The 17,243-nt window shown below is 35.3% G+C and overlaps 1 protein-coding gene across 6 annotated transcripts; it reads right to left on the minus strand.

Moving 5' to 3' along the window:
* Window positions 1-1,774: 1,774 nt before the first annotated feature.
* Window positions 1,775-14,437, minus strand: LOC136031454 (protein FRG1 homolog). 6 transcript variants are annotated; one of them, XM_065711062.1, is made up of 2 exons: window positions 14,378-14,437; window positions 1,775-2,632 (listed from the first exon to the last, which is right to left on the minus strand). In XM_065711062.1, exon 2 carries the CDS (start codon window positions 2,626-2,628, stop codon window positions 1,852-1,854), a length of 777 nt encoding a protein of 258 aa, XP_065567134.1. In that variant the 5' UTR covers window positions 2,629-2,632; window positions 14,378-14,437; the 3' UTR covers window positions 1,775-1,851. The 6 variants fall into 6 exon arrangements, with proteins under 6 accessions (XP_065567134.1, XP_065567133.1, XP_065567132.1 ...); XM_065711061.1 differs by having other exon boundaries at window positions 14,272-14,396; XM_065711060.1 differs by lacking the exon at window positions 14,378-14,437 and adding an exon at window positions 10,345-10,385.
* Between the last annotated feature and the right edge of the window lie 2,806 nt (window positions 14,438-17,243).

Here is a 17,243-nt window from a genome sequence, read left to right on the forward strand (position 1 = left end):
ACTTGAAAAAAAAAAAAAATTGGAGTCCATTACACACAGAGGAAGCATTAAAGAGCCTTAATTTGGTCTTAAAAAAAGTCAAGGATCCTCCCCTGAAAGGCTCGATGGGAATTAGGGTTGAATTGGAATTTTAGATCAAACTAAATTAGGATAAGAATAAATTAGGATAAGGGTTGGAACAAATAGGGTTAAATTCCATGATGGGAACAAGCTCCTTTTGGTTAACCTTTAATATGCATGATTAATCAATCACCAAAATATTTCATTGTACCTATTATTATAAAAAAAAATGGAAACTTGAAAGGAGAGTTTCCTATTGAAAAGCAAAATTTATTTTAAGCGAAGATAAAATAGAAATGGTTAATCTAAATATAACTGCCAAAAATCATCGAAGTTTATTTTGGCAGCAAATTGAAATTGTAGGAAATGTTACAGGCCTAGCTCTGTTAAGCTCTTGTGAAGACAATGCAGCGAATAATCTCGTTGTGCAGCAAAAAATAAAAACCTCGTGAGTTTCCGGTGTAGCAGTTTCTCTTGGTATGCATGCAATAACAAATCACTTATTTTCATTTGTTATTACTTTCATTTCTCCTATCTTTCAGCTTTAAAAATGGGCTAAACACACAAAAAAAATTGTTAAGTTTTAATTAGAATTTTGTTCTCGAAAGTGCAAAAATATAGAGAATATAAAATAGGGAAATAACTGTTTACAGTATCTGTTGGACTTAAGTTTCGCATGACAATCTACTGATATTCTGTGGAGCTGTCTTCTTTTGGATGAGGGCCCAATAAATTTCTATAATTAGGAAATCTAAGAAAAGTGTTGGCAACTACCCGCCATGTCTGATCAGAAATGAGATTGAGAGTTATGTTATGTATTTTGGGCATTCCATTCATCTTTTTAGAGACATGGGGTGCCTTACTCAAAACATGGGGTATCTTACTCAAAACTAGTTGGAAGTAGGACCAAAATTGGTTGGAATTGATAGCCTTTAGAAAATTTGAATATCATCAAATGAATGGTGGTCAAGAGGGTCCCTAAATTTTGTTCATCAGGACAAATATCATAATAGGTTGTCAGATATCAGAACAGGAGCAAAACTTGACAAGCAGAAAGGATGAACTCACAGTTTTTCGGCCTTCTTCATAACAACAATGTTTTTGTATCCACACCAAAAGCCAAGAAACTTGTGAGATTTCAAATGGAAAATTTTAAACATCAATTTTTTATATTCTACCTCCGAGCTCTCAAAAGCAAGCCAAAATCAAATAAAAGGGTGTTAATTTTTAATTAAACCCCTCTTTTTATCGAGAGTACATAAATACAAGAAGTATAAAATAAGAAAAAAAAATTAATTAGAATGTCAGTTGGCCTTAATTTTACCCCAGCAATATTTCGTGCATATGTCCTTCTTCGCAACAATGACGTCTGGCTTACATTGCACAGCCAAAAACTTGTATGCATCCAAAAGGAAATGATAACCGTTTCCTTTCTTTATTCTGTCTTCAGGCTTTCAAAAATGAGCCAAACGCATATGAAAGGTTGTTAAAATTTAACTTAGCTTTTTTGATCAAAAGTACAAAAACAAACTCTACTGGACAGGGGAATAAATTAATTAAAGTATCTGCTGGACTTAATTTTGTCAGATGACCTAATAATGTTTTAAGCAGATGTCATTCCTTTTTTAGAAAGACAACAATCCAATTTCGATAGATTTACTCATGTTTTACCTAAGAAAAGATCAGCTCCAGGAAAAAAATAGAAAGAAGGAAATAAAGGGTTTTAAACCTAATATATTTTTTTTATTATTACAAGTAAACAAATACGAAAACATAAAAGAGGGAAATCCACTATTTACAGTATCTGTCAGCCTTCATTTTTGCCCGACGGTCTAGCAATGTTTCATGAAGATGCCCTTCTTTTTTGGCCTTCTTCACAACAACAACATCCTCCTTACTCAATTTTATTTTCTTATCTTGAAACTTCTGAAATTTTTTCACATAATTCAGTTCAATTTCTTGAGCTGTTCCACGTTCTTCTACAGGTGGGAGTGCTTTCTTCCCATCCTCCCTTTCAGTATTAGAACGGAATTTTATAAAATTTTTACTGGTTGCAGAAACACTTCCAGCAACTAGACCATCTGTCTCTGAATCAATTTCAACGAATTTATTATTAGCAGCTGACAGCGCCACCTTATTATCTTGAAAAACTGGCTCCCATTGCTCAAGAGGGCCAACAGCTTCTGTGCGAGCAGTTACAATATCAAATTTATCAACACTCAAATATTTCCCATAGCCAGACTTTAAGGTAATTTTGGTATCACTTATCTTAAAAGCAGTAAAAACTTCTTCTGGGTCTGGGCCTTCACCTTCATCATGAGGAGGTCCAAGAATAAATAATCCGTTATCTAAAGCTCTAACAAAGCATCTATTACCAAATTCAATTGCAATTTGACCAGTAAGATCATTAATTTTTTTCACTTCCCACCATCCATCATACAATGGTGAGTCATCAGTTGATGTGACTTCTGGCTCGTCCATCTTTCTCTTCTTTTTAGTCTTCTTCTTGAGTGGTTTTTCATTTTTCAGCATAAGCTTGCCAGTGCGAATTTTAGAAAATTCAGCCATGTCTCTAAAAATAAACAAAGCTTTGAATAGACTCTTAGCACTATAAGGTTTACAACCTTAGTATAGTATAGTAGATATAGTATAGTATAGTATAGTATAGTACGAGTATAGTAGAACAAGTAAGCTTAAATCACAGTAAAAACACTTGAGTTACATACCTTTATATGAAAAGCACTTTTTTTTAATGACAGTAAAGAGAATATTGAGAAATAAAACAAACAGAAATTGTACTACATATGAGTACAATTTCTATATGAGAAATTATGAGAAATATGAGTACATATGAGAAATATGATTCTAAATGAGAAATATGAGTACATATGAGTACAATTTACCATATGTACTACATATGGCTACCAGCCCCTCAGCTGCCTGCTCTATGCACTAAAGTTCCTGGAAACCACTTTAGAGTGCAAATGATGTAGCCAGTTAGTAGATGCCAGTAGTGTTAATTTACCCTTTCATTCTCAAAGCAGTAAAAAAAAAAGTCAAATTGTTGTGTTAAAGCAATTTATTATCAAAACAACGAGTGAAACGCCAAATTGCAGCTTACGAATGGGTGGAGAGGCGTATACAGTAGTATACCTCCTCATGAACAGGTAAATTTATATTCTGCCTAAGTTTTAGGATTGCTCTTTTCTTTTATTAAAAAAAAAAATGTTTTGTAGCTCCATTTATGTTTGCTTCTAATATCATATTCGGGGTAATCCTAAATACAAGAAGGGATGCCAACTTAGCAACTGAAGCCCAGTCTTTATGCTAAGTTTTTGCCTTTTAATCATAATACTTTGACAATAAAGGTATATTTTGGTTTATTTGCTGTCCACAAAAAAAGAGATTTTCTCCATATTTGAAGGGGTTAATTGTCCCCACTCTTTATATTTGCAAAATGTTTTGAAATTCAAATTATAATCCTTTAATAGTGCTTGATTTTAACCGAAGTTTTCAATTAAGAATATCTGAAGTGGAATTACTATGAGCAAAGAAGGAAACAAATGGAAATTATAAGGATAAATAAAGTCAAGCTCAAAATGAACATATATTACCACAAATCATGTTTTTTATTTTTTAATTCAGTTTTCTTTTTTCGTTTTACATTGATGATAAAATTCAATGGCTAAATGAAACTTACAGTTTAGGCTACTTATTCACTTCTTAGTAAAACATAAAAGACAATCTCGCCTTTAAGGGAATTTGTGGGGTGGCTAAAGACTTAATTTTCATCTAGTAAATGCTCCCAAATGATTGAACTTGTTTTTTTTTTTAGATTCAAGGGGTAAGATACTTTTTTCAAAGACTACCTTAAGTATTGAACATACTTTAGTCCTTTTTTTTATAGCAGTTATGTAATAGCACTTTTATCTCAAACTTCTTGGAAGTTGTCAGGAATAAAAGTACATTGTTTATGATGGGATTTTTTTCTTTTCACTGTAATGCAACACAGAATGCAACATCATAGCTTCGATTCCATATTTTTGCCAATATTCAAAAAGTTTTCTTCTTTTAAACAGTTTTCTTTGGGCAAAAGCCAATTTAGACATGCTATTTTTCAACAAAAGCTAAGGATATACTCCCTTACATTACTGTCATCTACTTCATTGATGTTACACTTATTCTTTAATAAATATTCATCTTTAGTTTTTACTGGAGATTCTATGAATGTTTTGAGACTAATTCTCTTAGTTGAAAGTTCTCTGAGTAAATGGAAGCTAAGGTTGCATCAGCAAGAATAAGAGTGACAGGTTACCGGAGTTCAAGATTTTATAAAAAAAAAAAAGAATTGCATATCCACATCTTCTCTTGTAAAGAAAGGTCGTTTTTCAGATTGATAGTGTTGGAAGTTTGATTATTTTCAAGAAGTGGTCATAGTTGAGGTTCTCAGGCTTGTTAGCCTGTGGCTAACAGCATGCTGTTAGCCTGTGGCTGTTGTTGTGGCTTTTTCATTTGACAATTAAGTAATTAAGTTACTAATACAATGAGAGGTTATAGCAACCATTCTATACTCAAAGCTGGCACAGAAAAAGCAACTCACCTGTTGGTTTCTCTTGATGGTTGATGGTCCAGATGGCTTTTTATAAAGGGTTTTCCCACCATCCAATTGTTAGCTAAAAATGTTATCTAGCAGGTATTCGTTCTGACAACAGAAACAGAATTGTTAGCTAGCAAAAACGAATTCTTCAACAAGTATTCAAGTTTTTAAAAGTATTTTCTAACGATGTCAGCAACCAGTTCTCAGTTGGATGGTGGAAACACTATTGTTGTGAAAATTATTAGCTAACTGTTTTTTATTTGGATGGCAGAAAACCCCCTTAATATTAATATCAAAAGATTGGAAGTTGGCGGGGGGATGAAGAGGGTTATTAATCAAAGCTATTAGGCTACAGTAATTGCTTAGGCAGCATTTTATGGCTTAGTCTTTAAATAGTTATAATGCAATCTTCAGACAGACAAAAAAAGGAAGAAAAATCTAAAATGTATTTCTTGCAGAAAAATAACCTGAACTTATTTGGAGCCCTTTTTACATTAAATCAAAACCTAGTGGTTTGATATAAAGTAGAAAATATGTTTGTTAGATTTAAAATATGAATGTAAAAAATGTGTTTATGTTTGTTTTAAAGTTATATTTACATACCTGTCTGTTTTCTGTACAAGGCTGATACATTGGGTTATGTGAGAAATACAATGACTCTAAAGTTTTTTTTTTTTTTCTGATAAGTTTTTATAGCTTATAAAAGCAGAGAAGATATTTGTGCCTCCTGAAAGGTAGCACTAACGCTCGAATCTGCTGCCTTGAACTGTGACCATTGTTTGAAGTGGTTTTGTATTTGGTGTATTGAGATGCCAACAATCAAATAAAAGCTTATTAACACCCTAAGCGATGGAAACGAGTTTCACTGGCTCTATCCTCTGTGTGAACTCGACCCATGCCAAAAGAGAGGCACCTCAGCCCTCATCAGCCCTGAACTGTTAGTTGAAGCACAAAACACAGCCAACAAAGCCTTCATCATGGAATTTCTACAGAAAGAATATGGCATGCCTGCTACTATCACTAGTGTAAGGCGGCTGAACAAGCATCCCTCTACAGCATCTGCTCAAGATCCATTCAACACCACCATACAAATTGTCTTCACAGTTACCGACCCTTAGTTGTCCAGAAAAATCGTGAATATGTCACACAAAAGAAGAAACAACAATGATGCTGTACAGTTCCACCATGACAAGCTTAAAGCTGACAGGGAAAGCAGAAAACTACTACTGGTGGAATTATGTGATTGTGTATCTAATGGCGAACTAGACCTGGTCATTCAAGGCAACAGTGAAAGCAATGGAAACGAGTTTCACTGACTCTGTTCTCTGTGTGAACTCGACCCACGCCAAAAGAGAGGCATAAGCAAGGAGTACATCGCCAGATTTGTCAGTACCATAGTTGTAAATTGAACCAAGCAAATCAAGGAATATTTCAAAAGCGAAATGGAAGGTATGGTGTCAGGTCTTACAAAACGAGTTAGGGACATTGAAAGTGAATTGGTTAAACTCTGCACAATGGATAAAATGTGGACTGAGGTTAAAAAGCAGTTAGAAGATGGCCTGCGAGCTATTTCAAAGACACTAGCCAGTTAAATAGAAAAGAATGTAGCTGAGGCGGTACAAACCAACAGAGAAAGACAAAAGAGTTAAAACGATCTCATCAGTTTTGTGGTCCTAATCAGCCCTGAACTGTTAGTTGAAGCACAAAACACAGCCAACAAAGCCTTCATCATGGAATTTCTACTGAAAGAATATGGCATGCCTGCTACTATCACTAGTGTAAGGCGGCTGATCAAGCAACCTTCTACAGCATCTGCTCAAGATCCATTCAACACCACCATACCAATCGTTAGTTGCCCAGAAAAATTGTGAATATGTCACACAAAAGAAGAAACAACAATGATGCTGTACAGTTCAGAGCAGAGAACTACAGACTGATCAGCCTAATGTCTGTTGTTGCCAAGCTACTTGAGAGAATCATGAATGATGCAATCCACAACCATCTAACAACCCACATGACACTTTCTAACAACTAACATGGATCCTGTCACAACAAGTTGGTGGAAACCAATCTACTTAAAACCTACAACATCATCACCAAGCTCTTTGACGCTGGTATACCTGTTGACCTAATTCTCCTTAATCTAAACAAAGTATTTCATAAGGTTCCCCAGAGAAGGCTCTGCATCAACCTTCTCTCTGCAGGCCTGAACCAGATGACAGTCAATTGGCCCATGTGTTTTCTCACAAAACACACACAAAGGGTCAGACTGATTGGATCAGGTGGTCAAAAGATATATTCCAAACCTTGCAATACCATCAATGGTGTACCACAAGGTACAGTCCTTGGCCCAACCATCTTCTTGATTCACATCAAAGACTTAGTCACCAGGGTCAGCAACAATATCAAACTATTAGCCAACAATTCTGAGCTCTTTAATCCAGAAGATAGCACAAGCCTCCAAGCCAATCTCAATCATATCCAAGAGTTGGCTGAAGAGGGGCTACTGTCATTCAGCATCATCAAATGCTGTGTCTTGCACTTTGGACAAAAGAATGAAAACCTACGTTTTCAGTGTGGAATCCTGACAAGCAAACACAGATTGATCTTCAAACCCACAACAAAAAAAGGGATGTGGGTGTACTTGTTGATAATCAGCTCAAGTTTCACTCCAACATAAGGAATGTGGCTTCCAAACCTAATGCAGGACTTGGCCTACTCAAGAGGTCTATTATGACCAGACCCCCCAAAGTCTTTCTTAGACTTAGTAAAGCCATCATAAGTCCCAACCTTGACTTTGGAAACTACATAGCCACTTCCCAATACAAAGGCAACACAAGACTTCTTGAGGGGATGCAGAGACAGGCCACCAAGGCTATAGATGGGCTGAAAGACCTCCCCTATGATGAAAGACTAAAAAAAACTCAAACTACCTACACTGGTGTACTGCTGCAGATGAGGTGACATGCTGCTTACCCACAAACTCCCCAACAACATATCTAGTCTCCTCAACCTGAAAAAGTCCCACCAATTCCATACAAGAGGCCATTCAAAGAAACTTTCTAAATGCCACGTGAACACAAAAATGCATTAAAACTTCTTCTCCAAAAGAACTGTCAATGACTGGAATTCCCTCTCCAAGTCTACAGTGTCAGCAACTTCACCTGTCACTTTCAAGACGTCACTGGATAATGCAGGAACTGGAAACACTGCTGGCATGATCCAGATCAGTAATAGGTGTCAGCCATCCTCACTCACAGAGCAAAACAGATCCATTGAACCTTACTGCTCCAAAGTGCTAATTAAGGTGGCATTTTTAGCATCTTTTATGGACATCAGTTCATAAGAAGTTATCCCTTTGCACAATTATCTCTCTATTTGCAAGTACTCTATTTACACATAAGCACTGTTTCTCACTACCAGAACATGTTACTGACAAATTTGAGAAGCTATGTGCTTGTGGAATCAGTTGTTATTGTTTTTTTCAGAATTCATATGGAACTATAGACAAGAGGAGTTTATTGTGTTCAAAAAGTTCTTGAAAATGGTTGACAATAAGTCATTCCATCACTCTTTAGAACATACCCATACACATAAAACAATACTTTATGGTAGGCTAGTTTCCATAGATCACATAGAGCAGAAATTGTATTGAATACAGTGAAATCAAGCCATGTGGCCATTTCAGAAGCCATGTGAAGCTATAGTTTATTCTGATCAAAAAAGTCCTCAAAATGATTGACATTAAGTTTTTCCATTACTCTTCTGAAACACCCATGCATATAAAACAACACTTTATGGTAGGCTAGTTTCCATAGATCACATGGAGCAGAAATTGTATTCAATGCTGTAGAATCAACTAGAGATGGGTGTGGCTTAAGAAGGTTTGGCATATGCCCAATGGACTTTTTTGTCCTCCCCCCAGAATTTATAAAAAAAAATTAGGGGTGTTTTGTTGAAAAATACTTTATATTTTATTGAAAAGCTTAAAAAACAAATATAGGGGTCATTCTTAGAATACATTTTGCCTTCCTCCCCTTAATTTTTACATATTGACACTACTGATTGCATATCGGATATGAAATGTCTCATACAAAAATGCTTGAGTATATAAGTATTAATAATATCCTTGAGAAGCTTAGCAATAACTGAAAATCATGAGATAAGTTAAACCTAGGTATCAGAAAGCTAGTTTTTGCTAGCTAAAATTGGTAAAATTCTAGTTGAGGGACTTCTTGCTATCAGTGGTATATTTTTGTGAAAGTCATGGGTGGGGGAGGGGTTGCAAAGTTGGAGCCAACTGTGCAAATATATAGCCCAAATGGGAGCTTCATGGAAGAGCGTAAAGAGGGAGGCTTTAAATAGATTGGGATAGAGGAGGATCATGCAGAGCTTTGTGGCCTGATTCACTACCAGCCTCCCCTCAATTGGTCTCATACAGCCCTAGGCTATATAAAAAACTAAAGACTGGAAATAAAGAAATTCTCATTTCTTGATACATAATTCAAAAAGTTCCAATTAAAAATATACAACTTTTTTTTATCCATATTTCAAAACCTATTCATAGCAATTCTGCCATGTAAATAGCATCATCTTTCAAATTTGATAACTGTATTTCAGATAAAATATAATTATACTATCAAAAACGACTAAAAGCATGAATGCAAATAGAAAGAAACAAGGAGATAAGATTGATTTATAATTGCTGCATATTAGACCTAGGCTATATAGTAAGAATTTTATAATTTTTTATGTTAGTTTTTTTATATAGCCTATGGCTATACCAGAGGCGCCATTTGGACGAAATCTTGGGGTGGGCATAAACTCCATCTTGGCCCCCCCCCCTAACTCACTTTGTGTCGTGTAATCATCTAGGAAATGGACATTTGACAGAACACAAGAATTTTATTATGTATCTTACCTACTTTCAAAATGTACAATAATTAATAGCAAATAGTGTAATTACCCCAAGGGTCGTCAAGTAATTATGCTCTTTGGTTAATAGGCGTGCAGTAATTTCAAATCAATTAGACAGAATGGATTATGTTGTACATAATGGATTATTATGGCTGGCAAAGGGCCCTTTGTGGTGGAAGCTTGGGCCCCCTGGACAATCTGGGTTGGGCATTTGTCCACCCCTGACCCCCCCCCCCCCCAAATGGCACCTCTGGGCTATACAAGGCCATTAGGGAGTAGTGTGGGGATGAATTATCATAAACATAAACAAAACCATAAAATTAGTCTAGAATAAAATTAGTAAACTAAAACTTCACTTTTCTGCTGATTCTCCTATCATCATTAGGCCTAGGTCATATCCAAGATTAGAAACCTATATCTAAGATTAGGCTACTGTTTATGACAGATACATTTTAACACAATGTTAATGTTGTTGATTATAACATATCCTCTAGAAACCAGCTTCTGTTGATACAATCCTCCTTTTTCTCTACTTTTCTCTTTGTTTCTTAATGGGGTAACTTGAAAAAAAACTTCATGTTTTTTTTCTCATTTCTTCAAATAATTTGAGACAACATTATTAGCCTATATCAATTCAAATAACATCATTGACATTTTTTTAAATATTAAATAATACAGAAAGAACACACACAAAAAATATTATACATATATATTTAACCTCTAGCCTATGTCAACCTTGTGATTACTTTTCTTCCAGATAACCATCACACCTTAATATAAAAAAGCAATTTGACATGTAGGCTATTCATCGTTTTACATAGCATTTAAATAGTCTTTATTTTATTGCACTTCCCTTAGAATATTTCACTGCTTGGTCGGGAACTTTTTCCAATGAAGGAGGAACGGGTTTTGAAGCAAGGATTGCCTAAACTACTTTTTTAAGTCAGATGCTAGAAGTGCAACAACAAAATTTTCGCCAGAAAAGTGTCGTGATATTCTCCCCCTCCGTCTCAAATTGCCCCTTTCCTTAATTTTTGATGAATGTTTTTAGAACTTTCAACAAAAGATAAACAAAACTCCAGTTCCAGTTCCAAAAATTGTAGGGAGGTATATGGACTAACAACAAGTCCTTTCACCTCTTTGACTTCTTCTCCAGAAAACTAGCTACTGAAAGCACTATTCTCCTCCAGTCTGCAAACAATGGGTATATACGATTATGAACAATAATACACTGTTATTGATTGTGGGAAGTGCGAGTACCTGAGCTACCTGTCCCCAGCAGTTTGAGGCACTAGGCCGGCCAGTACCAATGCGGCTCTTCCAACTCATTCCCACTCTCTTCTGCACAATCAAAAACTATGGATAAATCGCGTCCCTTTAAAAATTGACTTCTTCAAGCATTAATCTTTATTAAACAATATTTCTCTTCTTTAAGGTATCAATTGCTGTCTTAAATATCTTACAATCAATTTCCCATGGCAGGTTAGAATCCAGGATAGCTGTATAAGTATTTGGAATCATAGCCAAGGAGCAGAAACGCTTAAGAGCAACAGTCTCCTTGCTCTGAGCCTGACAATCAAATAAAATATGCTGGATTGTTTCCTCTGCTGAAAAGCAGATTCGGCATAAAGGGGAATGATGTAGCTTCCAATTAAATAACAAGCTATTTAGAAGTAGGGCACCTGATTTCAGCTGGTAATATAGCACTGTATTTAATCTTGTATGAAATGGAGATAACATTAATTTACTGTGATTAACTTTGGATCTTTGCCTGATAATATCTTGTGAATTGAGGTCAGAGGGAGGACTAGGAGATAACATGGAAGCCTTTGCTGCTAGAGAATCAGCCATATCATTATATTTTATACCTTTATGACTAGGAACATGTTGAAAATAAACTTCATTTTCCTTGATCTTAAGATTAAGAAGCTGTCTTCTAATATTATATAAATCTTTATCATTAGCAATTCTATTAATATTTTGGATCAGTAGTAATGCTGATTTAGAGTCGGAGAGACAGAGAATATTTTCAGATTCCATGTTATAATTTATAAGTGCATCCAAGGCCAGGCAGATGGCACATAATTCAGCAGACAAGATAGAAGATCCCATTGGGAGAGGAGAATAAATGTTCAAATTCAGGGATGGGATACATGCTCCTGCTCCAGCTCTTTCCCTCTGGACAGATCCATCTGTATATATTTTTCTATAGTTGGGGTAAGCCCTTGATATGTGTTCAGCCAAAATAGTCTGGATCTCGTAATTAGGAACCAAATCTTTACTAATAGAGATAAGTTCTACTTGACAGCTTGGAGGACTCATTTCCCATGGGGGGGACTTGGTAAAGGGATATGCATAAAGCGAATGTTGATTCCAGTTTGGGACCTCCATTTGAAACTGATTCCATGATGAATGGGCATTGGGACAGGCTGACTTCTCAGCAAAGGTGTGTGCATATACAGCATGCTTGGCTCCATAAGCCTGGATTTGCAAGAAATACTTTATCCTTAGACTAGATGCTCTTTCACTTAGGGACACCAATCCTGACAGTGTTCTTAACTTTGACAGAGGAGTATGCTTATGCACGCTATTTGAATAGCAGAATTTTGTAAAGATTCAAGGATTTTGAATGAGGATGGGGGACAAGCTAAAAAAATTTGAATCCTGTATTCTATATTTGAATGAATATATAATTCATAAAAATCCAAAATAATTTTTGGGTGACATCCCCACTTACTTCCAGCAAGTCTTTTTAGAATACAAAGTCTCTGAATAATCAGAGATTTCAAAGAATTAATATGTTCATGCCACTGCATTTTAGAATCCATTAATAAACCAAGTAACTTCACTGAATTGCAATATGGGATCTCCCTTGAGAAAATTGTCAGTGGATTAGGAGGATCTAGAGTACCATTAGTAAATATAATTGCTTTAGTTTTACTGATTGAGATTGGGAAGCCAAATGCTAAAGAGAATCTCTTGACTAAACTTATATCCTGTTGAATAAGGTTTTGAAGAAGGCTAATATCCCTTCCTGACTTCCAAATGATCAAATCATCTGCATAAAGGCCAAATGATGCATGAGATACTTGAAATTCAGAAATATACAAGTTGAATAGAAGAGGACTCAATATTGCACCTTGAGGAAGTCCTCTTGTAATGGGGCATTGCTCACTTCTAGACTGATTTACTTGAACGTAAAATATCTATCAGTTAGAAAAGACTTTATAAAACTTATAAAAGGATATGGGAAGTCAAGATTTATTAGGATTTCCAATAATTTATTGTGAACTACATTTCCATGGGCATTCAACCAGTCAAATAGAACAGCCATTGTGACATGTCTTATTTTGAGAGAGTTACAAACATCAATTTCTAGCCGGGTAATGTTGTCTAAAGAGCTATGTCCTTTTCTGAAACCTGTTTGTTCACTAGGAAAGAGATTGTTGACTTTAGCAAATCACTCAATTCTTGATAAGACAAGCCTTTCCAGAACTTTACTAAAGGAAGGTAATACCAATATAGGATGGTAAGACTTGAGATCATTAGATGAGTAAGAAGGTTTTAAAGCTGGGAATACCTGAGCAATCTTCCAGGCATCTGGGAACTTTTGACTTGACCAAATAAGATTATAAAGACTTAAGAGGGCTGTATGAACCACCTTTGGGGACTCAAGAATCCACTTCATATAAATACCAATCATAACCTGGGGAAGACTTGATGTTAAGAGAATTAAGTGCTATGTACACAAAATTCATCTTGGGAAAAAGGTTTCATCAGATCACCCTTATAAGAACAGGTAAGAGGGAGATTACAAAAAGGAGGTTGGCTGGGATGAAAATCTGAGCAATCATTTTTAAAAACATTGGTAAACAGATCTGCCTTCTTTTTATCTGAGACAATTGGATATCCATCCTGAATGATATCATATCTACAGTCATCATTAGGCTGCTTTCCACTATTTAGTTGGCTAATGAAATTATGGACCTTTGAGATTGGGGTTCTAAAACTGATACTTGAGCTGAAATTCAGCCATGTACTCTGTTTAGCTCTCCTACAAATTAGTTTCACCTTAGCACATGACTGCTTATAATAGATTGCTGTTGACTGAGATGGGTGCTTTTGAAACATTTTACGAGCCTTTCTTTTTGCCAGAACTGCAACCCTACACTCATCATTCCACCAACTCTTGGGTCTTTTGGAGCCATTGTAAAAATGTACCCTAGTCATTGGAATTGCCAAATTAGCTGACTCCAGCAGGATTGATCTCAGATTAGACTCAATGGCATTAATATCAGAATTAGGAGAAACAAAGGAAAAATCTACTTCATTTAATATCTCACAAAAAAGGGACCAATTACCTTTGGAGTTGATAAATGTAGGGATGTAGGGTTTGGGAGTGTAGCATAAATCTTGAAATGATGTAAGAATTGCACAATGATCAGATTGAAGAGACGACACCTTTACCATCTGAACTAAATCATAATATGAAGAAGGACCTAGAAGCAAATCTATAGTTGAGAAAGAGTTAGAAGAAATATTATACCAGGTCTGAAAGTCAAATGGAGTGAAAATCAAGGTGTCAGGAAAATTGGACAATATGTACTCTATTCCTCTTCCTGCTTTGTTGCTACCAGCTGATAGTTCCCAGAGAGGACTATGGGCATTAAAATCACCAAGAATAAAGGTATTATTACCTGATAATTCTGTTTCCAAGATACTTTGGATGTCCTACTCCCACATGGATTATAAAAGGAGTTTATGGCAAGATGGTTACCATTGGCTAAGGTAATTAATACTCACCTAATGCTTTGAAATTTTTAAATTATCTGCCTAAAACAATTCACAATTTTTCAAATTCCCCAAATCAGCAAACACCTAAAACGCGTTCTTCAGCTTATATCAAAGAAAATAGGAAAGCGAATAAACATTTCCCGTAATTCTTCAGAATCTTTGAAACTTGTTTTGTTCTTTAAATCGAATCCTAAGTTCTTAAAGTTTATTACCTTTTTGTATTTTGAAAAGCTGTAATCATAGATTTAATTAAAGTATTTAGTTTCCAGCTTATCACAACTAAAACAAATTTTAGGGCTTTCCCAATGAATAAAAAGTGATAGAAACAATATTTAATATTAATTATATTGCTGTTTGAACTGTAGTTTTATTTGCGTTTTTATAAATTATGTTTGTTTCTTTAAATACAATTTTATATCAACTACTTGACGTATTTTGATAAATTGAGACTCCAGGCTGGAGTCAGGAATAAGTTCAGTTTTACGTTGTTTTCTTTCTATCCTTCTTGCGAAGGGGGAAAGCAAAACCAGAAAGATAAAAAACCGCAGGGGCACAAAAACTAGAATAAAGATGGTGTAGTCCTTTTCGATTATACCGACCACGATTTGGTGAAATTTTTGCGTATCCAACCCACATACTTTTCAGCACGCTGGACTTAATAGCGGAGCAAGTAGACGAAAGTGACGTGGAAAAAGAGAGACCCAACCATTTAATACTTGCTGAACATGGCATAGTTGAAGAACCCAAGCAAAAAGGTGATGCTGGTGGAGGACTCCCAAAACACAAATTTATCGCTAAGACTTTTACTTTTTATGGTACAAATCCCTTAAAAAACAACAATGTTGTAAAAGCCACCCTGCTTTCTTCTCACTCAATTGGACTATCTGTCTTGGCTTTTTCTATAATTAGCCATGGCTTGATGCCCACAACTTTTCCATTTTAATTCAAATTGGAATATCTCTCTTGGCTTTTTCTACAGTTAGCCATGACTTGATGCCCACAACTATTCCATTTTAATTGTAAAAATAGCAAACCTAAAAACCGAAACAGTCAGCCAAAAAAGTAATGATATCAATTTCTTTGCCTCAGTGGCATAGTAAGATTTAAAAACAAATTTTTGACAGTAAAAATAATTAAATATTTTGCTTTTCAGCATCGTTGTGACAGCACAATCCTGAAATATCATTTCGACAGCCTAACAAAGTTGGGATTTTAAATTTATCCTTATTGCTATTAAGAAATAAAGATTTTCACATCCCAGTTGGCTTTTGCGGTAAAACGGACAGATTCTCTTGATACGCCTAAATTTAATAAAGTAATTTTGGCAGTATGTGCCATTAGTGAAATCTAACAGAGACCAAACAAAGTAACTAAAACCTTGTTTTGAACTTGTTTTCAAAAAGAAACAGTTTTAATAATTAAAATTTATTAAAAACTAAACTATAAAAAACCAACTACAAAACAATAACTTTCTTCCAAACACAAACCAGATCTAGCAGACCTACCCCCATCCACCCACTGGATCTGCCACTGCTACTTAGGCTACCTTCATTTGAAAAAAAAGAATTTTTTTTGTTTAATTTCTGATTGTACTTCAAATAATGCAGGAAATCCGCCTCTGTGGAGAGTTTCGGAGAGCCTCCTCCCCCTCCCCAATGGGAAGTCTTTGCAGCTGAATATTCTCACATGGAGGATTTCTTTTGCGAGAAATTCCCCCATGGAAATTTTCTGCTGCGGAAAATACCCAGATTGAAAATTTTTCGTACAAACCCCCCTCAGTCCACAAAAAGGTCCCCTAGACAATACGAAGCCCACAAAAAAGTTTCCATGACAATTTCACTGAACCATCTTCAGATGTAAAATTGAGTTGGCAAAGAGAAAGTAAGAGAAATAAAAATAATTTTGTACAGGAATTCTGACAAATTTCCCCTGGGAATTTTACCCCTCAGGAAATTCTTTCTGTTGAAATTTCCCGACCCTGAAGAAAATTACCCCTCCTCCTTGCATAAAACCCCCTTCCCTCCCTGAAAAATATCTATACACTTTCTAATAATGTAAAGAAAGAGTAAAATTTTATAACTTACAACCCTTTTTTCAGGGGCTGTGGGGGGGGGCTCATGTCCTCTCCAGAAGTATAATTATTGGACCTTTCAAATACACTAAATGAAATTGCTGTCTCAGAATTTTGATCGGATATTTTTGGGGGAAAAGGGAGTGTGAGAGGGTGGCCCAAAAGGCAGTAAAACATTTAATTGTTCATTTGAATATACCCTTTGTCTATCTTCTAGGATCACTGTTTCGATAGGATTACCCCAGGGAAAAACAAAAAAAAAGATACAAAAAATAAATAAGTACGCATCCGTGATCTTTCTTCTGGCAAAAAAGAAGAATTCCGCATTTTGCAGATACGATCAGTCAAACTGCAGATCTTGGACCATAGTAATTAAAGTTTTTTGATTGAAAGTAAAGAGAGAAACTAAAACTTGAAACAAACAGTAATTATACTTTCGAAGAAATAAGCTATCACCTTTGTAACCCCATACCCATCTATACGCCAAAGTTCTACTTGTGCAAAACTTCATAGTTTTTGGAATGCGACAAAAAGCTAGTAAGCAAGTGCAAGTGCCTACTTTTTTATTATTTGGCTTTTAAACTTCAGTGCATTCAATCAAATAACTCATCGAAAATTATTTTATTATTCATAATTATAACTCATTTTATATATTTAAAAGAAAGGTTCAAACTGCATTCTGTTTTATAAAGCCTTGACAATAATATTTCATTTGGTCTTCGAACATATCCAATCATTTGTTGAAAAATGTTAGTCAATTTTCTTATCGAAATTTCTCAGGAGCTTATTGGCAGTCTACAGATT

This window comes from Artemia franciscana, chromosome 9 (assembly GCF_032884065.1).
Source record: "Artemia franciscana chromosome 9, ASM3288406v1, whole genome shotgun sequence".
NCBI classification, from domain to species: Eukaryota; Metazoa; Arthropoda; class Branchiopoda; order Anostraca; family Artemiidae; genus Artemia; species Artemia franciscana.